This window comes from Acinonyx jubatus, chromosome B2 (assembly GCF_027475565.1).
Source record: "Acinonyx jubatus isolate Ajub_Pintada_27869175 chromosome B2, VMU_Ajub_asm_v1.0, whole genome shotgun sequence".
In the NCBI taxonomy this organism is placed as follows: Eukaryota; Metazoa; Chordata; class Mammalia; order Carnivora; family Felidae; genus Acinonyx; species Acinonyx jubatus.
In genome coordinates, this window is record NC_069385.1 from 19,603,375 (window position 1) to 19,629,187 (window position 25,813).

Consider the following 25,813-nt stretch of genomic DNA (forward strand, 5'->3'; position numbering starts at 1 on the left):
TCTAAGAACCTCACACGTATTGGATCATCTGATCAAGATAATAGCACCACAAAAGAGGTAATATTATTCCTCACTTTACCAATGAGAAAAACCAAGATACAGAGAAGTTTAGGAAGTAACGCTAGGACATCTTTTCATGGAGAGTGCCAGAGTACGAAATTATAAATTGGAGCAATGAGTCATGAATTTAAACGGAATAGAACAATAAATTATGAAATTTTAAAAGAACATAGAATAAAAATAGGTGGATATAGGGGCGCCTGGGTGGCGCAGTCGGTTAAGCGTCCGACTTCAGTCAGGTCACGATCTCGCGGTCCGTGGGTTCCAGCCCCGCGTCGGGCTCTGGGCTGATGGCTCAGAGCCTGGAGCCTGTTTCCGATTCTGTGTCTCCCTCTCTCTCTGCCCCTCCCCCGTTCATGCTCTGTCTCTCTCTGTCCCAAAAATAAATAAAAAACGTTGAAAAAAAATTAAAAAAAATAGGTGGATATAAAAAACATTATAAATCTTGGCGGGGGCGGGGGCGGAAGATGGCCAAAGAAGTATTCCCAGTAGAGAATAAATTTCTCTGAGATATAGTTGAAGGATGATCCAGTGAAGATGCACTGAGTCATTTTCCTGTAACTTGACATGGGCAAGATTAAAAAAAAAAAAAAACCAACAAATGTATGAAGCAGATGTTAACAGTCATGGTGAATACACAGGGGGGGATTCCAACTTGTATCTCATAGAAATCCCAAAAGTAGAAGCGTGAGAGAATGCCTGAGAAAAACCATTCCTAACCTTGTATAAACACTGTACCTAAAGAGACATCAGCTGGAAGTTCTCTAGAACCAGACGAAGATACATTACTCAGCTTGAAAGTATATACTGAGTGCTAATCAGGATGAACAGAAATAAACTCACACGACACACATTGAGTGGAATTGCAGAACAAAGGTAAAGATAATACCTTAAATGCAACCGGCGAGCAAAAAAAAATCACACTGCATTTAAAAGAATTACAATTAGACTGAGGTCAGACTTATCAGCAAAAATAGATGCCAAACATCAGTGAAGCAATATCTTTAAATGCTTTGGGAAGTCGTCTAGCCAAAGTCCCCTTTGTGGTCAACTTCTCTTACAAGGGTAATAAAAGGGCTAAGAAAGTTTGCCATGCGGCCTCTCACTGAAATAACTAGCGACGGATGTATTTATTACTACAAGAAAAAAGTCATTCCAGAAGGAATAAGTAGAACTCCAGACAATGCAGTGAGCTGGGAAAAAGTCTTTCAATATATCAGGAAAATCTGAATTGTGTGTATTCATGAGTTTTGCTAGTCTGTTGAAGTGCTGATGTATATGATAGCCTTCAATTATACAACCCCAAGTTTCTCTGAGGAAAGGAAGTCAGTTACCTTGGTTTAAAGTTATAATTAATGGGGGTGCGTGAGACTATATTAGGAGCAATAGGGACGGAGAAATACAAGTGTGTTTGAGCTTCTGGATTTAGGGAAACAGTGAGTAGTTTTGTCCTAAAGTCATGCCAGAATATGAAAGAGTGTAGTGAAGGGAAAAACTTGGAAAGCAAGTTTTCTTTACCTTAGTTTATAATACTAAGCACAAAGCCATGATAAATTTTTAAGTTTTGGAGAACAAAAATTTGGAACCGAATCTATGTGTGTCAGCATACATACAGAGTGCATCTGAACCGAAAGTCAAATATCTTTGTAGCATATATAATAATGATGCCATATAAATTCAATTTCAAAACAATACTGAACATACACTAACACTCATGTTACCATCACTTGATGAAAAGGAGATTAAAACTGTTATCTCACAACGTCTTGTCCCCTGGCAAACTCTTCCCTTCCTGAAGGTGACCACTATTCTAATTTTGACACTATAGTTTAGTTTTGTCTTCAAACTTCATATTAATGAAACCATTTGCTATGCATTCTGTTGTGTGTTCATTCTTTGTTCAACATTAGATTTGTGATGTGTATTCATGTTGTTGGTTTGGATCCTACTGTCTATTCATTCGGAAGAAAATTCTATCTGGCTATCATCTGTTCATTTTGAAGTGATAGTATTTTACCTGGTATCAGTCAAGGTAACTTACATTTATGTTAGTAACGTGAGGGTAGTAAAAGAGTTACAACATCTCAGGGGATTAACACAGTGTTTATTTCTTGTTCATGCAAAGTCTTCCACAGGTCAGGTGAACCTCCATGGCTATTGTCCTTCCACATGTGACTCAGAGACCCGAGTTGCCAGGGTCTTATGGCTCTGACATTCAACACATGGCCCCCACACTTGCTGCCAACAGGGAAGCAAAGGATGTGGAAGCACGAAAGGACTGTTTTCTGCTCCAGCATGGAAGTGACACACGCGTCATGTGGACTCACATCCATTCGCCACAAACAGACACAGAGCCTTCTTTACCTGCCTGGAAGCTGGGAAGTCTAGGCAGGAGAGGAGAATTAGATATGGGGGGGAAGGGGGCATTCATGAGGTCCATCACACATACTTTAATAAAAAGAATTTTTAGATAGATCTAATATAAAGTATAGGTTGCAATCATGGTAGGAAAAATATTGGTTACTCTTTTATGATAAACTAATGCTGGATGAAACCTATTTAAGCAAGATAAAGAATTCAGCTGCCATGACAACAAAAAAAGACAAATTTAATTACAAAATATGTTTAAATGTTTGTATATGAAGGAACACCATAAACAAAGTCAGATATATACAAAGTAAGATGTAAGTAATGTAAGCCTGGCTGAAAGTCGATTACGTACCTCCCCCAATCTTCCTTAGAACAGCCTTCTCACACCTCTCCTCCACCTCCGCTCCTCAGTGAGGACACTAAACCTTCATGACGTTATCACCTTTACGAAGAAGGAATTTTGTTTGCCCTCAAGTTGTTTCTTATTGTGTGTGTAAATTCGATTTTATTGTCAATGAACATTTTTGATATCGTAGATTGGATTGAAAGAAATCATAATTTTCCCATTAAAATTGATATAAATATTTCCTTTCAATTTAATGACTTTCTACTTAATGGCATGGTTTTGGGTATGAATGAAAGTTGCTAAACAAAGTATGGATGTATTAAGGAAATTTTGCATAATGATGCTCAAAGTTTTCCCTGGTCACTGAATAAGAAAAAGCAAGTTGCTGGGTATTTTGTAAGTTATGACCTCTTTTTTATAAACATGATCTGGGATGATCCAGAATGACACTATTAGCTGTGATTCTGTCTGGGCTTATACAGAATATTAGTTATTAGTTTTAAGAACCAGAGACACAATGCAAGGATCATGCACTGGCTCGATCACCGGTTAACAGTAAAACCTTGGGCACATAACCCTTTACTCCTTAGCCACACTTTTCTTTTTAAACTGAATAGCCAGGATAATAATTGTTCTACTTCCCAAAGTGGTTGTGATGATTAAAGGAATCAATTAACTGTCAGATATAGTAGTTTAACTGCACGTTGAAGTTATGGTTACTGGGTTTTTGGTTGTTTTTTTTTTTTTTTTAACATATCTGCATTGTCCAAGTTTGTGTAGATAGGAACATGTAATAACTTTGTAACAAAATTAAAACAAATCTGTAAGGTCTGCTGAGCTTTTCAAAAGAATTTTTTTAATGTTTATTTATATTCGAGAGAGAGAGAGAGAGACAGAGTGTGGACTGGGGTGGGGCAGAGAGGGAGACACCGAATCTGAAGCAGCCTCCAGGTTCCAAGCTATCAGCCCAGAGCCCCAAGCTCTGGGGCTCGAATCCTTGAACTGCGAGATCATGACCTGAGCCAAAGTCTGAATGCTTAACTGAACCACCCCAAATGCCTCTATTTTTGAGTGAGAAAGAGAGCACATGCATGTGCACACATGAACGTGGGTGAGGGGCAGAGAGAGAAAGGGAGAGCGAGAATCCCAAGCAGGCCCCATGCTGGCATCGCAGAGCCTAACCAAGGGTGAGATCTGACCTGAGCCAAAAAAAAGTAGGGGGCTCAACCGACTAAGCCACCCAGCCTCCCCAGAGTACTGGGATTTTAAATGACAAACGGAATAGGTGTATTTTTTTCACCTAAGTCATAAATACCTATGATTTATTGATTATTCCTTCTGTCTCATGTTGCATTTGTTCTCATCATTTGAGAGAGGTAAGATGGTCATGAGAATACTTTAATGTGGAAACCCTGAGTGCATGACTTCCACTCCCCTGCCTAAACAGGGTTTGGTAAGGAAGTTGGGAAGCTCCCGGAACTAGCATAGTAAACCTCTGTCCACTGCCACACCAGAGACAGAGGGGCCTTATGGGTAAAGTAATGAGGGTTAAGGGAAAACAAACTAACACTGACCTAGACCTAGATTATCTCCCCAGAGAGCATTCTGTGGCAGAGTACAGTCTCTGTGTGAAGTACTCAAAGAACACTGAGCAAACAGGCCTCCTCTTCTTTGAAATATAAATAAACGCCTGTCTCCTAGCCATCGTGGGGAGGAGGTTGGATGGAAGGTGAAAATTAAAAGGGGAAGAAGAGCTGAGGGAAGGACATGGAATCACTGTAGATTTATAAAGATGTAGCTTTCATTCCTTGCTTTCTTCACACACAAAAAATTACATAACGAACTTTAATTTTGCTGGAAATCAACTTGCAACATCAAACTTGCTTCCCCTTGGCCTGCCTGGGTTTCGGTCCTCACGGATTAGGAGTTATTCTGGGTGTTCCATCACTCAGCCAGGGTTCTGAGGCTCGAGAATCATTTCACACTTCGACAGCTCTTTAACTGAAGCATCAGGTTACCTCATAATCAACTTGTCTCCACTGCGTGCTTCAAACACACAAAATTCCAGCCAAATTGAAATACAACAGATGGGAAAAGTCGCCTGGAAAGAAACACTAATGAAATAGTTTTACTTTCTCTTTGAAAGCTAGAATAATATACGGATTTTAAATCGCTCAGGTTGTGTTTCAAATCCTTGGGGTTTGGAACATGAGTATGTGGCTTAAAAATCCAAGCAGTTTGGGGCGCCTGGGTGGCTCAGTCGGTTGAGCATCCGACTTCAGCTCAGGTCATGATCTCACAGTTGGTGAGTTCGAGCCCCGCATCGGCCTCTGTGCTGACAGCTCGGAGCCTGGAGCCTGCTTCAGATTCTGTGTCTCCCTCTCTCTCTGCCCCTTCCCTGCTCATGCTCTGTCTCTCTCTGTCGCAAAAATAAATAAACATTAAAAAATAATTTTTTTAAAAAAATAAAAAATAAAAATCCCAGCAGCAATTAATGCTTCTTCCAAGTCTTTAAGGAAATGTCCCCATTTCAGATGGGTCTTTATCGGGGTCATCACGTGCCATAGCCTCTGCCCTAGGTACTGAGCTCCTGCTTGGGCATTGCGCCACTCAGTGCTTGTGAAAGCAGCCGACACTACAATTATCAGCCTAGTGCTCGTCAGTTCTGTTCCTACACAGGAACAAAGCAAGATAAATCTAGCTAGTCAGGATCATTCTCAGCAAACCCCAAATCCCAAGCTCCTCAAGCATGTAGTTAGCCCTCCGCGATAAGTACAATGCCACATGGAGGATATTGACATTGGTACAATCTACCAATCTTATTCATGTTTCCATAGCTTCATTCATATTCCTTTGTGTGCACATGTATTTAGTTCTATAGAATTTTATCACCTACTTTCACGATGACGAGCACTTCCAACACCACAAGGGTACCTTGTCATACCTTTTTATAGTGGAAGCAGGCTCCCCTCTCCAAATCCTGGCCACCATGAACTTGTCTTCCATTTCTAAAATTTTGTCATTTCAACAATGTTATTATATAAATGGAATCATACACCACATAACCTTTTGGGGTTGGCTTTTTTCACTGAATATAATTTCCTAGAGATTTATGAAAGCTGTTACATGTATCCATTGTTCATTCCTTTGTATCGCTGAGAACTATTCCATGGTATATGTCTATCACTGTTTGTTTAAACATTCAGCTGCTTAAGTGTATCGGGCTGATTCCAATTTGTGGCTATTGTGGATAAAGCCTCTATGAATTTTCATGTAGAGGTTTTTAGGTGAACGAAGTTTTTATTTTCTGAGGTAAACATCTAAGAGTTCAGTTGCTGAGTCATACAGTAGTTGCATGTTTAGTCTTTTTGAGGAACTACCAAATTTGCCAGAGTGACTGTGCTCTTTTATATTACTCCTGGCAATATATGAGTAACCCAGCTTCTTGTTATCCTCGTCAGAATTTGATATCGTCGATATTTTTTTAGCCATCTGATGGGCATACAATAATTCATTGTGGTCGTAATTTGTATTTCCCTGATTGTTAATGATGTGTTGTGCCGATTTGCTGTCTCTCTTTCCTCTTCTGTGATGTCTCTTCAATGTCATTTGCCCATTTTCTGTTACTTTTTGCTTACTGTTGAATTTTGAGTTACTTATGTATTTTAGATACTAGTTCTTTGTCAGACGCGTGGTTTGCAGATATTTTCTCTCATATTTTATCTTCATATGATGTACTGCAGTGCAAGTTTTTAATTTTGATCAAGCACAATTTATTGAATTTTCCTCTTTCGGGATTGTGATTTAGATGTCAAGTCTAAAACTCTTTGCCAAAAATCCCAAAGATTTTATCCTATATTTTTTCTAAAAGTTTTATAGTTTTATGTTTCCATGTTAAATTCGTGGTCCATTTTGAGTTAAGATTTATCGGAGACAACAGGTCTATGTTGAAGTTATTTTCTTTTGCTTTCTTTTGTTTTCTTTTTCTTTTTTTTTTTTCTTTTTGTTTGTTTGTTTGTTTGTTTATGGATGTCCATTCTCTCCGGAACCATTTGTTGCAATGTTATCTTTCCTCCATTGATGTGGTTTTGAATTTTTTGCATCTTGGTCAAAAATCAACTGGGTGCGTTTGTGTGGATCTCTGTGGGGCATCTCTGTTCCATTGATCTATGTTCTATCAGACTGACAATATCTCATTGTTTTGATCACAATAGCTGGAGTGTTTGCCTTATATTGGGTATAGTAATTTTCCTCTTCACTATTTCAGCTGCTCTAGGACTTGTGACCTAGAGAATATTGGGCACGTGGGGACAAAGAGGCTTCCTTGACCAGGTGTCAGCTATGACAGTGTCCCTTCACTAAACAGCCAGGTGTTTAAGTGAAAGGGGGGAATCCCAGGCCTGATGAAGGATAATGCTTCCGCCAGCTGCTTGTTTGTTATGGGTCTCAGCCGATTATCCTTGCCAGTGGTGTCAGCTCACCTGTGGTTGGAGAGATTGCCATTCTAATAGGGAGAAAAATGAACCTGCCCCTGACTGCCTTCTTTTGCTAATTTGGTGATCAGAAAACAATGGGTCTGGGTGGTCTTCCTCTGTAGGGTGGGGAGAAGAAAGATGCCCTGCTGCTGGGCTGTTCTCCAGTCCTGGAGTCCAAAATCAGCTCATCTCCTTACCACTTTCCAGAGTCTTCCTTCGGTTGTCTGGGGCAGCATTTTCAGAGTTTATCGTTGTGTGTAGTGGGGAGGAGCAAGGATAAGGTCAGGAGTCAGGGTCTATCACATAGATATTTTTAAAAGACAATAGATAAGCAGCTACTTATTTCAATAAAGAAGATACTGGTATATCAAGAGTGGCGCTCGACTCTTCGTGCAGAATCGGACAGAAATTTCAGAGCCTGGAAGATGTGTGCCATATCCCCAATTAACTGATGTTCTTGTTCTTTATTAAAATGCTTAAACTTTTTTTCTTTTCTTTTTTTTCTTTTCTTTTCTTTTCTTTTCTTTTCTTTTCTTTTCTTTTTTTTCCCCCTTTGACAAAAATAGAGTCTGGGCTAAATTCCAATTTGAATAAGTACACTGATCTTCCAAATTCCCTTGGCAGTGTAAATCACACGCAGTTTTCCTCATGTTCTGTCTTTAGTGGAACAGGATGGCTGTGCGCACTGAGATAGATGCCGAGTTCTACTGAGAGCTGCCTGGAGATGAGACACCTTTCAATTAATTATCCCACCAGATTTACAATATTACCAGAGCCTACAAACTGTGTACTTGAATCAGCACTCTGTTTTTCTCCCTGATTGAAACCCGCTTATTTTCCTTGCCATTGTTTTCGAATCTGTTTGATACTCTTATGAAAATAAAGAGATCTGTTTGCTGAAAAAAAAAATCATGTTGACATTTCCAAGTGCAACATTTGGCTGAGTGTACTAGCTCCTGCCAATGAATCTGCACGTACCTCCCACATGGTAGTTCTATGGAGGAAAGAATCTCCACCTTTATTTCTCAATTGAACACCTTCTCTTTGCTCTTATGTCCTTTTTAAAAACTGGTGGCCCAAAGCGCTGACACCATACAGTATTTTGTATTTAGATACCATTCTATTTTTTTCCCCAAAAGATAGAATCTTAAAAACATAGAATTCACAAGATGTCCAACTCAATCTTTTTAAGGACAAATGTAAATCAATATACGTTGTATTTTAGAACTTTCAGGGAAATAGTTCATATCTTTTGCAGATACATTCTAATATTGAATGGCTTTATTTATAAGAGCATTTCTGCAAGTATTAGAGGCCTTGAGACACTCTTAAAAGAAAAAAATAATATGCAGTAGGAGAAAGTATTTTACTATTTTACTATCCCTTATGCTAATTAAAAATTGAAAATAACTTTCTAGAGCAGTAATTGTTAGAATTTTATGGATTGCAGACACTAATAATCTGATTAAAACTACATATTTCACCAAAAGAAGATACATATAATTGCAGGATACTCAGGGGTCACCAAAACCCACCCAAAGCCCCCAGATTAAGAACACTTGCTCTGAAAGGTAAGTAAAGTTTCTCTGAGAACTTCTAAAGTATCTCTTCTAAATTTTAGAATCCATCAAATGGGATGTAATTCAAGGAGGAGAATCTAAAATAAAATTTGAGTGGATCAATTATGATTCTTTGGTTATATTTAACAGAAGCAGATTCTGATTAACTTAAGAAGAAATCAAGTCACTGGAGATATGTCTGAGTAATTCATAGATTTGAAGAAAAACCCAGACCAGAAATGACATCAAGTCTTTGGCAGATACTAAGGTAATGGGCAGTCTCTTTGAGAGGTTCATAATGACTCAGCTTCAACTCGTTTGTTACTACTACCAAAAGGGATTCAGGGTAGGCAGAAAAAAATAAGAAATACCCATTATAGAATCCATGGACTTCTGAGAAGGTAAGAATGGAAACTACTGCTATCCTTTATCTTCACTGACATTTAATATTTTCATTATGGCCACAATTATACTCTTACTTCTTATTAATTTATGTCTGCATATATATCTAGATGAATTTTGAGGAACCAGGATATAAAACCTGGTCAGCCTCCAAGAAGGATATACTTTCAAACAACCTCTTCACGTGTGGCCAAAGAGTGTAACAGACAAGAAGACATTCTGAGAAGATGGAACCAGGGGCCATGGACATCAACTGAACAGAGAAGTCTTGTCAGAGTACAAAATCAGACCTAATCATGGACTTCAAGGACCAAGAAGCGGGGACCTTCCTGATGTCTACACTGAGTCACTGTGGAGGGTGTGTGTCTTCCATTCCCGTTTCTGAACGAGAGAGCTGAGTGATCCATAAATTGCATGTTGGGCTTGTGTTAGAGTAATGGACCAAAAACAAAAGAGAAGAATTCTCCTTTGGCCAAAGACATCAGTAAAAGGCAGGTACTGGCAACAATTTGGAATATTCTCCTTTTAATTGCATGAACATAATGAGCTCCCTGGCTGCTTTAGTGGTATATGAATTAAGATCCCCTCTGGAAAACAAAACTGGCTTGACAAAACTATGATACATGTCTTCTGTGAACATGGCAGAATACTATTGGTGACAACCTGCCATCTGGTATTATCACGGTCTCTTAAAGGGTGTGAATCTTTTTTCAGGTTCTATAAACTGTATTTTTCAATCTTTTCACATGATGGCCGATCTGATACATTTTTGGAAATGATCATAAGCATTGCTGTAGACCCATATTAACATCAGCCTAATAGCCCACATGATGTGAAATAGAGCAGTTTATTCGATTGTAATCTACTGAAACCCTACTCTGTGAGGTTTTATGCTATAATTTGTGGGTGATTAAAATGCATAATATATGACAATTACAATTTAGTCCTTGCACTCAAGGAGAGTATAACCCATTATATAACAGAGAGATGAAATCTTTATTCAGAGTATTAGAAATGTTCTTAATGTGACAAGCTAATTAAATAGTAGTAGCACAATATAAGAAATAAAGCTTATCATCCAAATTTGAAGCATCCAGATTTCTGAAGGCCGAGAGTTACTGAAATTTGCAAATGATATGTAAGCATCTCATGAGGAATTTTAACTTCCCTTCAGGACACTTTTCTGTCATGTCTGTAAACCACAAATGAATTTTTGGATTTTCCCCTGCTTTCTTCCTCTTTGTCTTTATGGAGCTGGAGATTATTTAAGTGTTGATAAATGGAGAGTAAATATAAGCACTCTGTATGAATCATTAAATTGGAAAGCAGCTTTTCAATCCAAGTTGACTATTTTTTGTTTTTCAAGTAGGCTTCACGCCCAGAGCGGAGCTTGAACTCATGGCCCTGAGATCAAGACCTGAAATGAGATCAAGAGTCAGATGTTTGGGACGCCTGGATGGCTCAGTTGGGTGAGAGTCTGACTCTTAATCTTGGCTCAGTCCGTAACCTCAAGGTCATGAGATCGAGCCCCCGCCCAGTGTGGAGCCTGCTTAAGATTCTCCCTCTCCTTCTGCCCCTTGCTTATGTGCTCTCTCTCACTCTCTCTCGCTCTCTCTCTCTCTCCAAATAAATAAATAAATAAATAAAGAGTTGGATGCTTAAGTGTCTGAGCCCCCAGACACCCCCAAGTTGACTATTTTAAATACTGTTTCCATGCAGTCTTTTTTTTTTCTTTTAATATGAAATTTATTGTCAAATTGGTTTCCATACAACACCCAGTGCTCATCCCAACAGGTGCCCTCCTCAATGCCCATCACCCACTTTCCCCTCCCTCCCGCCCCCCATCAACCCTCAGTTTATTCTCAGTTTTTAAGAGTCTCTTATGGTTTGGCTTATTTTAATAGTTAATGGCTTCAGACGATTTGCTATGGCAATGATGGTCTTAGACAAAACTATGTTTGCCGAAAGTTGTTTTCCACACATTATGTTGTAAAATATGCAGACTTTGGGCACATGCTACTCCAGAAGTAACAGAGTTAAAAATTGGCTAAGTTCATGAAAAAATACATGGAAACTTCAAAGTTCCTACAGAAAAAAACACATACAATTTTGTATATAATTAATTGTATAACAATATAATCATTAATTCATCATTAATCAAATAGTTCTTGATTAGGTTGTATCTAATATGATTTTGGCCATTTGCACAAGTTTAAACTAATATTCTTAGTGAAAATAGCATGCAAATTTTCTTTTCAAACCTGTAAAATATTATAGAGATATTAACCAACTGAGCCCAGTTTCAACAATGAGCTATATTGATTTATATTATTATTATTATTTTATTATTATTATTATCTGATGTTTTTCTATGTAAAATAGTAATTTGGAATCTTTTCTACAAAAGCAAACAGCATTTTTTACAAATTTTCTTTATATCTTTATAAATATGTCAACCACCCACAGTGGAATGAAAGAGATATTCATATGCTACCTGTATTGGTGATTCTGAAATCAATGGTTTGATAAACATAGAAAATAGTGTCATTGTATTATATGCCAGATGGGAAAAGGATTTTTTTAGAATTAGTAAAACATATTAAAAGTGCTTGATTTATTTGGATAAACTTAGATTTGTTTAAAGCTATGGATTGAAATTGTTATACATGGTAATTTGTTATATGGGTTCACTTAAAAAAATAAATCATACTGTCTTTGATGCTGTCCTCTGTGCCTGTACCGAAAACAAGGATGTTTAGCCTAAAGTTCTGAGCACATGCAAAGTCTTCAATATGGAATGAAACGATTCCGTGAAAACACACCTGTGGTTGGAAACTATTTTATCTAAACCAAGATAAATAGACTGTTTCATAGTTGACTCGACAAAAAATGTTGCACCAGCTTAAAACAAGTTTCTTTCATAATGTTAATTTCAGAAATGTTCTGTGAAGGCCATCGAAAACTTTCATTGGTCTGTTATGAATGCTCCCACCTGGAGTATGGCCCAGGGCACACAGTTTCTTCTCGGAGGCAATTCCCTTATACATGGCTCTTCTTGTCACTTCCCCCACTACTTTCCATTTTCCAAGAGGCAGTGGATGGCTAGGGTTTCTTTTGAACAAAACTGAGACACAAGGTAAACATCAATTAACGAGTGTCAGAATATCGTGCAACATTTTTTTTAACGTGTAAGAATAGTCTATATGTAACAGAGGGCTCAGAGACCAGAAGTCAGTGTTTTTTGTTTTTGCAAACTTGATTTCTAAAAGCTAGTTAAAAGTTTATGGAAGTTGTCAGCAATTTTCTGATCCATTTAAATGAAGACCGTCCTTTGTTACATTTCAGGAAACACTGTAATGCACACTGTGATTTTGCAAAAGGGAAAGCCACAATCCTATTCTTCGGTGGAGGTGTTGGAGACCCTGAGGTGTTAAACTGCTCTTGTAACGATGTTTCATAATCACTAGAGTTGCACCCTGGGGATTATTACTATTGACTCAGAGGCAGGCCTGTGACTGCAGCAGAAGAGAAAATTGTTTTCTCTGCTCTTACAAGAGCCCCTGAGATAGGGGGAGGAGGATTGACCTTAAAGTACTTGAGGGCATAGAAAGAGGTAGATGGCAGGAGAATATGGAGAAAGAAACTGAATGAGAGGCCATACATGTGTCAAAGACAATGATCTAAGGATTGTAGGAACTATGAGATGTTTTGTATCTATACCCTGGTTAACTCGATCAACACAATGGAGGGTACTTATCTAGCTATGTATTCTAATGGAGTTACTTATTAACTAAGATCCACAGACATTACTATCTTCAGCTTCTCATTAATATTTACTGATCTTCTATATGGAGATGATCTCAGTGGGGAGAATATTTAGGAAATATGTGGGGGCATTTTGGGTTGTCCCAATAACGGTAGAGAATTACTATTTACTGACTGAAGGCTAAGGATGTTAGCTATCCCTCAACATTTGAAAGAGTCACATACAACAGAGAATTCTCTTACCTCTATATGATTTGAATGGCCCATCATTCACATAGTCTAAAGGTAAGATAATGACCCGAGAACCTAATTCTGTAAGATACATAAAGCAAAGGTATTTTTTGCACAGATTTAAAGTTCACTGAATATTTCACGGATGCAGCAGTTGCATACACTAAGGGCATGGTTATCTTTGAAAATTTACCAAGCTTGTTCACCATTTTGGAAAATGTATCACCAATGGCAACCCCATTCCAAAAATTTGAGTGACAATTACAAACCACCTGTAAGTCAGTCTGCGTGCATTTGTATCTACTGCGTTGTCAGTGATTCCAAGCATAGGAATGAACATTGCACCTCGTGTCCTGTGTCCCATGTGCTTCCAGTGTAGTCACTCCGAACTTGTATACAGTAATATGTATAATGTCTTATTACAAAATAATTTCCTTCGTTTTTCCTTCCTTTTAAAGGACAGGCTTTATATTTCTTTTCTATTTATTAGGAAATAATTTGTTAAATCTACCATCATGCTACCTCGTTTCTGTTTTTACCACTTTTTCTTGTATGGAAAAGATCTGGAAACAAAGTAAATATCCTTCAAAGAAGAATTAGCTGAGTCGATTATGATATATTTGTGCCAGGGAATATTTCACAACAATCAAAAAGAATGAATTACTGGGGCACCTGGGTCGCTCAGTCAGTTGAGTGTCCAACTTTGGCTCAGGTCATGATCTCACGGTTCGTGGGTTTGAGTCCTGCATTGGGTTCACTGATGTCAGCGCAGGGCCCACTGTGGATCCTCTGTCTCCCACTCTCTGTCCCTCCCTCGCTCATGCTCTCTCTCAAAAATAAGCAAACAAATGTTAAAAAAAGGTTTTAAAACAGAATGAATTACTTTTGTCTCAAAGAGGTTTTGTATTGCTTGGGGAGAAAAATCAAGATATGGTGAAGCATGTAAAATAAAATGCCATTTTGTAAAAATAGGCCATGATATAATATAAAATATTGATGTGTGATTATATGAGATGAATGACAAACATGGAAACATTTATACCAGGTTGTTATCATATATTATTCCGTGGGGCTGGCAAAGCATAGGGTCATGAAGGCGAGTTTAGGCAAAGAATAATAGAGAGAAAATGCATGTGCTTGCACATTTAAGTAAAACTGCATATGTATGTATAGAGAGAGAGCTGAACATTTTAATACTAAAGATTTAAATAAATGAAAAAAGGAAGAACACCTATCAAAGTGGAAAAGCTATGACTGATTAAAAAATACTGTTGGGAGATTTCATCTGAGAAAGTCATGAATTCAAAGTGTGCTCTTGGGAGCAGTTCATTTCCTATCACGTGCCTCGGTGAATGCACTCACTGCAGTTTTCTATAACTGGTGTACAAGAACATGTTCTGGGTCTTACAAAAAACACGAGGCTGGGACACATGACAAGGGATGTGTCTGCGATCACACTCCCTAAGTCTGGGTGACCTGGCCTGTGAGGATTCAGAGTTCGCGCTTAACTGCTGTGAGCTTAACCCACAACAGATTTTGCCCAATGAAGGACGTTTTTGGAAGTTCAGTTTAAAAAAAAAAAAAAAAAAAGCACAAGACTGAAGCATATTTTAAAAATATTTTAAAGTCTTTCAAGTTAGAAACAAAATTTCCTGTAAGAGCCGTGGCTATTTTCCTCATCGTTGAATTTTTCAAATGCAATCCTGTTAGCCCATTTCTGATCTTGTTTTACTACTTGCTGAAAATGCAGCAATTCAGAGGGAGACACGTACATTTTATTCATTCTAAATATGTTGAGGCAATTTTTATTGAAATTAGAGAAACCTAAACTCTAACGATTACTCAAATAATAGGTTTCTGGGAAAACAACAACAACAACAAATGAACCATAAATGCAGAAACTAGTTCTGAGAAGGAAAACTTCTATTTTCTATTGGCCTAATACCTTATCAACAGGAAAGGTTATAGATCACTAAAAATAAAATAAAGGGATTTTCCTCTTCAGAAGAAGGTGAGTTTTGGGCTCCTTCTGGTTACTTCTTCTTTCCTTTCTTCTTTTCCCGTGTGTCAGGAACCGGCGTCTTCTTTTCTGTCTCCGTGCGACTTGCTGCTTCGTCCGCAGCCAGAGCTTCCAATCTTAGGCGCTCAGCTTCCAGCAACTTCTTTCTATACTCTTCCCGGACACTGAAGATCTTCTGCCGGGCTTCATCTAAGGAGTCCTATTCCAAAACAAAACCTCAAGCAATTAAGGTTTACTGATAAAGAGAGAAAAAATTTTTTGAAAGCAATCCCTTTATCCCTCCCTTATGCCCATAGATTCACGTGGCAAATTACTGAGGCCAGATGAAAATTAGGTCATGGTCTCAAATGTCTATCAATACATGAAACACGAGAAGGCAACAAAGGGGTACAAGAGATTTTAACAGAACGGGGAATAAAAGCATCAGCAGGAGAAAAAAGAGAGAAAGGTGAAGAGATAGGTATGCATTCAAATATAATCTATAAAACATGCAGCTCATTGTGTCCCTCACAGGAATTGTGCTAAGTTACTAGTTTCCCACATGGTTCTAGCCCCAATGAAATGTGTCTGAGCTATATTTGAAGAACTTTCAAATAATATCACCTAGTTCACTGGTTACCTTTGTTATTGTCAGTTTGGCTTTCATTCAAGGACACCAAACTGAATCTGAAATCACATCTGGGTCCCATTCTTACTCACCTCTACTCTCACCACCGGGATCAATTGATTCACTTGGTTTTCTGGACAATACATCCCACTGAACTTTCTTCTACTTCACTAGCTGCTCTGTATCAGTTGCCTTTGCTGATTTCTCCTTTTCCCCTTCATCTCTCTCTCTCTCTCTCTCTCTCTCTTTTTATTCCTTCATCTCTAAATGAGGGGATGGCCACATCTTAGATCTTAGGCCTCTTTCCTTGCTGATTTTATGTAGCCCCATTGCTTTAAATTCATTTCTCTACTGATGGGTCCCCCAAATTTTTTAATCTCCAGCCCAAACCTCTCTTCCAAATTCCAGAACTATATATGTCATTTCTATTCAACATCTCCATGTGACTGTAATAGATATCTAAGAATTCTGGTTTTTTTTTTTAAGTTTATTTATTTTGAGAGAGAACATGAGCAGGAGAGGGGCAGAGAGAGAGGGAGATAGAGAAAGAATCCCAAGCAGGCCCTGCACTGTCAACATGGAGCTCAATGTGATTCATGGAGCTCATGAATCATGAGATAATGACCTGAGTCGAAACCGAGAGTCAGACGTTTAACCAACCGAGCCACCCAGATGCCCCAAGAATGCTTTTTTTTTTTTTTTGGTCCAATACATATATCAAAAAACGTCCCAAACTGAAATCTTTCTTTCCTCTCAAACCAGCAGATTTGATGGCCTCTCAACCCTATCAGTTGTTTAAGTGAAAACCTCAGAGTATTTCCTGACTCTTCACTTTCTCTTATAATATACCAAGAATCCATCAGAAAATCCTGAGTCTACTTTCAAAATATATACAATATTCAATTGCTTTTCACTACCTCCACTCTGCAACTTGGTGTGAACCACTGTTATGTGTCCAATGCATCCACCTCCTCACAGATTTATCTGCTGTTACATGTGCCCCATTCCATACTTACTTGTTTTCCACACAATATACAGAGTACTCCTTTTAAAACAGAAGTCCAGGGGCGCCTGGGTGGCTCAGTTGTTTAAGTGTCCACCTGTGGCTCAGGTCATCATCTCACGGTTCGTCAGTTCGAGCCTCGTGCCGGGGTTTGTGCTGACAGAACCTATTTCAAGTTCTGTGTCTCCCTCTCTCTCTGCCCCTCCCCCACTCATGTGCGTGTGCATGAGCGCACATGTCCCTGTCTTTGTCTCTCTCTCAAAAATAAATAAACATTAAAAAATTAAAAATAAAATGGAAGTCAGATCATGTTACCCCTCTGCTCTTTAGAACCCTGTCGTGGTTCCATACATCCCTCTGAATAAACGCTAATGTCCTTACAGTCTTTTGCAAGCCCTATGTGATTACCTTGTCTGTCCACTTCCCCCCAGTTCCTCTCTGACCTCCCCTCCCACTCATCTACCCCTGGCTCATTCTGCTCCAGGGGCACAGACCTCCTTGCTGTCCTGCCTCTAACGCACCAAGACCAAGTGTTCACTCCCCGGGGCCTTTACTCCAGCCAGTATCTCTTCTGAATCACTGTGTTCTCGTAGTGTTCCACTTTTCTTTTTTTTCAACACTTTCCCTTTCTATCATACCATACCTTGTATTTATATATTGTGTTTGTATTTTAGCGTCTTTGCTCCACTAGTACGTGAGCTCCACAATGGCCAGGGTTTATCTTTTTTGTTCATGCTTAGGACAGTCCCTGATACAAAAATGCCCAGAAATAGTTCTTGAATGAATAAATTGTGGAAATGGGAACTATCAGAAAATAATAAACGGGTAAGGATAGTTTCTCTATAGTTTAACTGTCCTTAAATATAGTTTATATTTTTTTTAAAAAAAGGGTAATTTTCTTTTTTAAAAAAATTTTTTATGTTTATTTTTAGGAGAGAGAGATAGAGTGCAAGTAAGGGAAGGGCAGAGAGAGAGAGAGGGAGGGAGGCACAAATCTGAAGCAGCCTCTAGGCTCTGAGCTGTCAGCACAGAGCCCGAGATGGGGCTCGAACTCTGAAACGGTGCGATCCTGACCTGAGCCGAAGTTGGACGCTTAACTGACTGAGCCACCCAGGCCCTCCCCACCCCCCCACCCCCGCCAAAAAAAGGGTAATTTTCAAAGCTGTAGTCAAGAACTGAGTTAATGACCTATTAATGACTGACTTAATGGCAACATTTTAGAAATGGCTTCCCTGAAAATGTTCACAAATAAAGCAGTGATAACTAAGGGCCAATGTAGGTTTATGAAGAGGCTTTGGCTTTCTCATTTCACTTGCGTTTCTGATAGTATGGGTACAATTATGGTTCAACCTCTTGACGGTTTCCTGTTTCAAGAATGATATAATTAAAAACAGAAGGATGAACGAACTGATGCTAACCAGAAGAGAATCTTCTAGAGTGACTGTTTTGTCTTCATTGCTGAATTCTTCAAGAAATTTTGCCTGGTTTTGCAACTTGCAGAAGTTGAGTGGAGACTGCAGAAGAGCTAAATGCCAGAACCAGGCTCTTCTCCACGCTTTGGGTGGAAGCAAAGCACTGTATCTACCACAATAAAATCGGCTTTACTAAACCTACTGCATGAGATGATAGTGGTGCCATATTAAGAAGAGAGAAAAAATCATCTAAAGGGTTTAGTGTAAAGTAAGTTTAATATATATCCGTAACCTCTTGAGGATAGGCATGCTTTTCTCCCATCTGATGAGAAATGTCGTGCTGACGATGTTTCTATTAAGATAGCTTCAATCAAAACTAGGATTTTTGTACCTCACACTTAAAGAATGAGATCTGAATTAAAAACCATCCCAGTTGATACGTCTTCCCTTATGGCCTTCCCATCTACTGCATTTTCTTGTCTTTTAAATACAGAAAGAAACTAGCTGATTGGCAATAATGAATTTCCCTTTTGTCTTATAATATTTTAATTTAAACTATTTTCTATACGATATGAGCTGAATTTACATAATTTTAACATCCATTTATGGATTCACTGATTCATTTTTGAAACAAATTTCTGTGAAATAGACACCTCTTCCAGGTTTGGGGTATACAACAGTGAATCAAACAAAGTTCCTGTTCACATATGATCTATATTCTACACAAGATATATTTAAAATGTGTGCATGTTATATACATATATATGTTATATATGAATATTATATATTTATATATGATAAAGAAATACTTCTAATATTTATAAATAACATGTATCAAATACATACCTTCCCATGCTAAACCATGGTAAATCCTGTAAAGAAAATAATAAGGCCAAATACAGGTATACAAATCTTGAAGGGTGCTAATTGAAAAATAATTGCTTAGAGAAGATCTCTCTAATAAAATGGCAATAGATGAAAGATCGCAGAAAGTGAGGCTGTACACCATTTGGCTGTCTAGGGGAAGAATATTCCAGGAAGAGGTGGGAGCAAGCCAAAGGCTCAGAGGTGGGAACATGTCTGGCTATTAGTGGAAAGGTGAGGTCAGTTTGGAAAAAAAACAAAAGAAGGAAAGCATATAGAATCAGAGAGAAAAAGATCAGAGGGGAAAGTGGACACTAGATTATAGAGAGCTCTAGACACCATAGTTAAGCCTTTATGTCTTAGTGGAAAATGAAGCCACTACCGGAGTGAGATAGTCCCACTCTCCATTTTACAGATGTACTATGATCCGCACCAGCGCAGTTGTTTGCAGTTGGTCTCCAGGCCTAGGGTAGCACTGCACTGTGTATTAGCATGCTAGGGCTTTCGTAACAAAGTGCCACAGACTGGGTGGCTTAAGGAACAGTAATTTAATGTCTCAGGGTTACTGATGCTAGAAATTTGAAATCACGGTGTCAGCAAGATTAATTCTTTCACTGAAGTTGTATGTGACCATGTGACTAGCTTTGGCCAATGCAATGTGACAATGAAATGTAACTGTGAGAAGGACCCTCTGCTCAACTTCACTGGACCTGTAGCTACAAGGAGAAATACTCTTTTACTGTTTTCATCCAGAGGTTGCTCAACAAAGGCCTATGGAAAAATCTGGCTCATTGCCTAGTTTTCCAAATAGAATTTATTGAAACACACGTAGGCGTTATCTTTGACTGAATTTGTGGTAACAACGGCAGAGTTAAGTAGATACAACATATGGTCTGCAAAGGCAAAAATATTTACTATCTGGCCCTTTATAGAAAACAAAGTTTGCCAACCCCTGTCTTAAACCACTGAGACACTGTGGCTGTCTGTTACCACAGGATAAAATAGTTTATCCTCATGGTTAGAGCCATTTTGGCTTCTAACAGAGATTCCATTGTAGAAGGACATGATGGAAGCAGTGAGATCAGTCAGGAGGCTATGGCAATAGAATAGAAAACACTGAATAGGACACTCTGAATAGAAAACACAGACCATTTGGACTATGGTGGTAGGGGTAGAGAGAATGAAAGGTGATTGAATTAGAGATATGTTTTCAAGATAATGTTGGCAAATGTTGATTACGGGTTAGATGAGGGAGGTAAGAGAAGTCAAGGATGTCTCCAAAGTCTGTACTCTGAGCAATGGAAAGACTACAATTGCCCTTCCTGGGTGGGGAATATTGATGGAGGAAATGTTCAGGCTGACATGAAAGAGAGGGCAAAAATGACAAGAATGATAGAATAATGGATTTGGAGAGGTTTGGTTTAAGATGCCTATTGGACAAAAAAGAGAAGGTGTCAAAGAAGCATATTCCTCAGATCAGCTAGTGCTGGAAACAACATAGAGAACCTAATGTCACTGTGGCTGAAACGTTTAGAAAGTCTTGTAGCCATCAGTATTTTTGGGAGTGTGTGTGTATGTGTGTGTGTGTGTGTGTGTGTGTGTGTGTGTGTGTGTGTTGCAGGAAAGAGGGAGGAAAAAAAAGTCTTTATCCACTATAGTGGAAGTCAGCGATATATATTTATCAAATTTTCCCATTACTGGTATGATACTTCCATTTTTAATTAAACTTGGTCTTCTTCACTACGCTAATCCATCCCCCCCCCCCTTTTTTCATTTTGGACCTTGTCTAAATAAAGCAACTTTAGTCTTCTGCTAGGGTGGAGGGACAGTCACCTGGCTACAAAACATTGAGTTGATGATCTGCAAATGAACTACTTCTTAAATAGCTTCAAGCCAAGCAAAACCTACAGTCTTGTCTTCCTCCCACCTCACCTCCATTTCTTCATGTGGCTGATGCCACCAATTGCTGAGCCTTTTAGGGATTCTATGGAGCGAATTGGATTGATTGTTTAAGAGCTTTTCTACTGCCACCTTACAATTTGAGTGCCTCAAGTCTATTAATACGTTCTTCATCTAGCTCTCTGTCAACTTCACAAGTATTTGGTCATTGTCTTCTTTCTCCTTCTTATTTTGTGGATAGATTCCCAATACTGCATTTTGGAGGGGTTTAAGGAAGTAAGTGAAATTAAATGTGCTTCACCAATTCTCCACCTTTTCTGAGGAGCTGACAACTAAATACTTTCAAAATGTCTTTCTACCCAGGTCCTACATGATTCTATGGTATCTTTTCAACATTATAAGAGAATGTATCAACTCTGACCCATGGGTGTATGTTGAGACTCACCCGCATTTCCCCATACATCTCCAGGATTTTATCCTTTATTTTAAGCTGTTCCTCTTGCTCAATGTCTCGAATGCTGAGTACTCTGGTCCTATACTGTCGGAACTGGTGAACCTCTTCTGCCTTTTGCATTGCCTGCTGCTGGTTCAGATCCTCTGTTTGTAGCACAGGATCAGCGTCTCTTGTTTTTCTACAAAGACATCACAGGAGATGCATAAATCATTTGGGAACACTGCGATGAACTTTAGAATTCAAATAATTTAAATTCGTCTTGACAGTGTGGTAGACTGAATCCAATAGAATATTAGCAATAGAAAGAATACACTGTTATTTTTTGATTGGCTATGCTCCATTTACTGGTTCACTAATATTTTAGGAAACAATTCTAGAGAAATACCAGTAAAATTCGATGCTCCATCTGATAAGGTGTTCGTGGGATTGGTGTTGGAAACTATGAGATTATTTTGGAGGTTCTCTTTTTAATTTATGCAGCTAAATAATGTTGAAATATTTTCAAACTTATAAGTATGCTTGAGTAACTATCTCTCTATTAATCCTATTGTCTTCTTCTTAATAAAATTGAACCTACTAAAAAATTAAATTAAATTAAATTAAATTAAATTAAACCTACTTAAATAATGCCAGCAGACCTAGTGGGAATTTTTTGTAGCTCAACTCCCCTTAATCAGCTTGCAAACTAAAATGTTAAAGAAAATACTTAAATGCTTTTATGATTGACTTAATAAAAGATTTGCTAAATGGAAGATGTAAAACCACGTACATCTAGAAATTTGAATATACTGAAAATATATTAAGCATTTAATTTCAAATTTTCACTAGTTTAGTAACTGGTTATCCCTGTATCAAAAATTCTGTGAACAGAGATGTTTGCATTAATCGTGTCTATTAAAACTTACCGTACATATTGTGTTATGTCTACACATTCTAGTGCTTTTCGAATAAGTTGTGGAGACATTTCCAAAATTGTTGGGGATCGCGAACGAGGCCCTGTTGAAAAAATAAGTCCTAGATTTTCAAAAAAGAATAGACACTAACAGACAGTTACATCTCATTTTAGTTAAAAATAATATCTTCTGTTTAAGAAAAACAACCACCATTTTGGGCACCTGGGTGGCTTAGTCAGGTAAGCATCCAACTTAGGCTCAGGTCAGGATCTCACGGTTCAGGAGTTCAAGCCCCGGGTCAGGCTCTGTGCTGACAGCTCAGAGACTGGAGCCTGCTTCAGATTCTGTATCTCCCTCTCTCTCTGCCCCTCGGCCACTTGCACTCTCTCTCTCTCTCTCAAAAATATATAAACATTAAAAAAAAAAACACTGATTGGACTTACCTAATTTAATATTATTTTAATGTGACTTTATTTTAATGTGACTCAATATGATTTTATTAAAATTTAATGATATTTCGTATTTGTCCTCTAGCTGGAGTTACTGTACTTACAGCAAAATGAAGGAGATGGGCAAAGTGCATATACTCTATAAGCAGAGTAACAGAACGTTATCATGACTGTAGTTAAGTGAAGGTAGAGACAAAAAGGAAAAGTCCTACTGTACTTCATTATAAACAAATTAAGTGACCCAATATTGAAAACGCTTAGTCTAGGCGTGAAAGGTCTCATAAGCATTATGGGGGTGGAATGTAAAAATACTTAAGACATAGTACTCTAATTCAAGAACCTTGTAGATCCAGCGGAGTGGGTAACATACACCGAATGCAAATCAAGTTAGCAGGAGATCTCTACCCCAGGGACCCATAGTTACCCACTAGAACGTACTTAAACAAGAGACTTTAGAGTCTAAAATAGTAACCATTCAGCCTTCCCAGGACATTTAATCTCCTGTTTAAAAATTTCTGGAGGGTAATTTACATGCCATCAAATTCCCCCATTTTAAAAGTGTAACTCAATATGTTTTAGTAAGTTTACGGAGTTGCGCAACCAGCGCCAAAACCCAGTCTCAAAACATTTCCGCTCTCCACGCAGATCTCCTGGGCTTTTTACATCCCCTCTCCATTCTCACCTCAAGCCTTTAGCAGACATCCATGGACTCTGTCTCTACAGATCTGCCTTTCCTGGATATTCAATGTAACTAGGAATGGTAAAATGACATCTAACTTTTTAAAGAAACTGTCGAATTGGAGTGTTTTGATTATTGTTAGCTTCAAAGAAATTCTAAAATCATGAAGTAAAAATCCTCCTCCTTGGTTCTTTATCAAAGTTATTTTGATCATTCTGGGTCTTTTGCATTTCCAAATAAGTTTTGAGATCAGGATGTTAGATTCTATAAAATGTCTACTAGAATTTTGATAGAGATTATACTGGATTTATAGATCAATTTGGCGAGAATTGCTATCTTACTATAGTGAGTCTTCTAGTCCAAAGCATGGACAGCCTCCCTCTTTAGATTTTTAAAAATTTCCATTAGTGATGTTTTGTAGTTTTCAGTAGACAAGTCTTGCGCTTTTGTTAAATTTATTTCCATACATTTGTTACTGACATTACTGTGAATGAAATTGTCTTAATTTACTTTTTTGATTGCTCATTGATAATATATAGACATAAAAATAGTTTTTATATGTTAACCTTGTATCTTGTATTTTTTTATTTAGTTGTATGCTTTCAGAGTTTAAATTTTTTTTTAATTTTTTTAAGGTTTATTTATTTTTGAGAGAGAGAGAGAGACAGAGTGTGAGTGGGGGAGGAGCAGAGAGGGAGAAGGAGACACAGAATCTGAAGCAGGCTCCAGGCTCTGAGCTGTCAGCAGAGAGTCCAACACGGGGCTCAAACTTGGGACCAGTGAGATCATGACCTAGGCTGAAGTCAGATGCTTAACCGACTGAGCCACCCAGGTGCCCCTAAAATGTATTTTAATTAATTGTTTTCAGTTTATTATTGCTTTTTGGGAGAGGATATGTCAAATCCATGCAAGAGGTCTCATGCCTACTAATCCTGCTTTTTACATGTGGTTGCAATAGCCTTCAGAAATATTGTTAAAGTGCTTAATGTATAACAACTTGTTAAAAATTATCACTCCTTCAGAAATGTAATCTAATGTAAACCTTTAAAAACATTTTTAAACTAATATCCAAATTAATTTTTCATTTTTTCAAAAACATAAAGACATGGTCCATGTGAGAAAACAGAATATTTCAACTCTACTCCATTATTAAAACTTAAATTCAATCAAGTTTTTTATTTTATAACATTAAATAAAACAATCCTGAGGAATTAACATTTTACCATATGTTTTTTAGAAACCAGTAGCCGGGGTGCCTGGGTGGCTCAGTCAGTTAAGTGTCTGACTTCAGCTCAGATCATGAGCTTGTGGTTCCTGAGTTCAAGTCCTGGATTGGTCTCTGTGCTAACAGCTCAGAGCCTGGAGCCTGCTTTCGATTCTGTGTCCCTGTCTCTCTGCCCCTTCCCTGCTCATGCTCTGTCTCTCTGTCTCTGTCTCTCTCTCAAAGAATGAATAAACATTTTAAAAAAAGAAAAGAAATCAGTGGCCAATAGTTTTTCTTTTTTCATTGTGATTGCTATGGTATCTAAAGTTCATTTGCTTTTCTTATGAACATACCTACTTATGCTGGGTATATTTTTGGCAGTTCAAACATGAGTGATTTCTATAAGACACCAACTCTGCTGACTTTGACTGGAAAGAAAATACTTTCTGATTAATGAGATGTTTGTGTTTTCTTACATCCTGCCAAGTAACATACATTTAAGCAGAAGAGAGTGTGGGAAAGGGACAGAAAGGATTAACTTTCATGTTCTTCTACAAAACTCTGTTGTGTCAGAAAAGCATATAAGAGTACTATGACAGTCTTGTACCTCTAGAATAGTACAGCCCAAAGTGTGTGTGTGTGTGTGTGTGTAGGTACCATCCTTTGCAAACTGAGTCTCTATGGGATAAGTTCTGAGAGAACTGTATTTAGAAAGAATATGTATTTAGAAATATCTTTATAGTAATTGGTCATCACTGGGTCATTTTATTACATTTTTGAAAAGTTTCAGCTTCCAGCAGACTAGGGGAGAAGACTGACTTCATCATAGGTAGTCTGAGAATCTCTGCTTAAGACCTAGTGATTGTGATGGCCCGGCAAAAGATGTGGGAATAAAGACAGAGATCACCTGCAACCTCTGGAAGAGGAATTTTCTAGAGGCTCCCAGAGATCAAAGGGAATTTGAAAGCAATGTTTATACTCTTGACCTTGATGATGGCTTTGGTATTGAGGAAGAATGCGTAGGGGTAAAATCCATAATGACATCATTTCCATGTCCTCTGGTACTATGAAAGAAATCATCTAAGTTACCTATTGTATGAAAATATAAAGTGGCAAGAATA

The 25,813-nt window shown here is 38.1% G+C and overlaps 1 protein-coding gene across 7 annotated transcripts in view; it reads right to left on the reverse strand.

Moving 5' to 3' along the window:
• Nucleotides 1-11,047: 11,047 nt before the first annotated feature.
• The window catches only part of ADGB (androglobin), a 164,754-nt gene continuing 149,988 nt past the window's right edge, over nucleotides 11,048-25,813 (reverse strand). For 5 of the 7 annotated variants that reach the window (XR_008298286.1, XR_008298288.1, XR_008298285.1 and 2 more), the window contains 4 exons: nucleotides 22,373-22,463; nucleotides 21,459-21,645; nucleotides 13,221-15,427; nucleotides 11,050-12,336 (listed from right to left, as the gene is read on the reverse strand). Coding sequence is in view for 1 of the 7 variants with exons in the window: in XM_027056687.2 (XP_026912488.2) it covers nucleotides 15,242-15,427; nucleotides 21,459-21,645; nucleotides 22,373-22,463 (464 nt within the window). In the remaining 6 variants the exon portion in view is untranslated. Of the gene's footprint in view, nucleotides 15,428-21,458; nucleotides 21,646-22,372; nucleotides 22,464-25,813 lie in introns of all 7 variants that reach the window. The other 2 variants (XR_008298287.1, XM_027056687.2) reach the window with 2 other exon arrangements.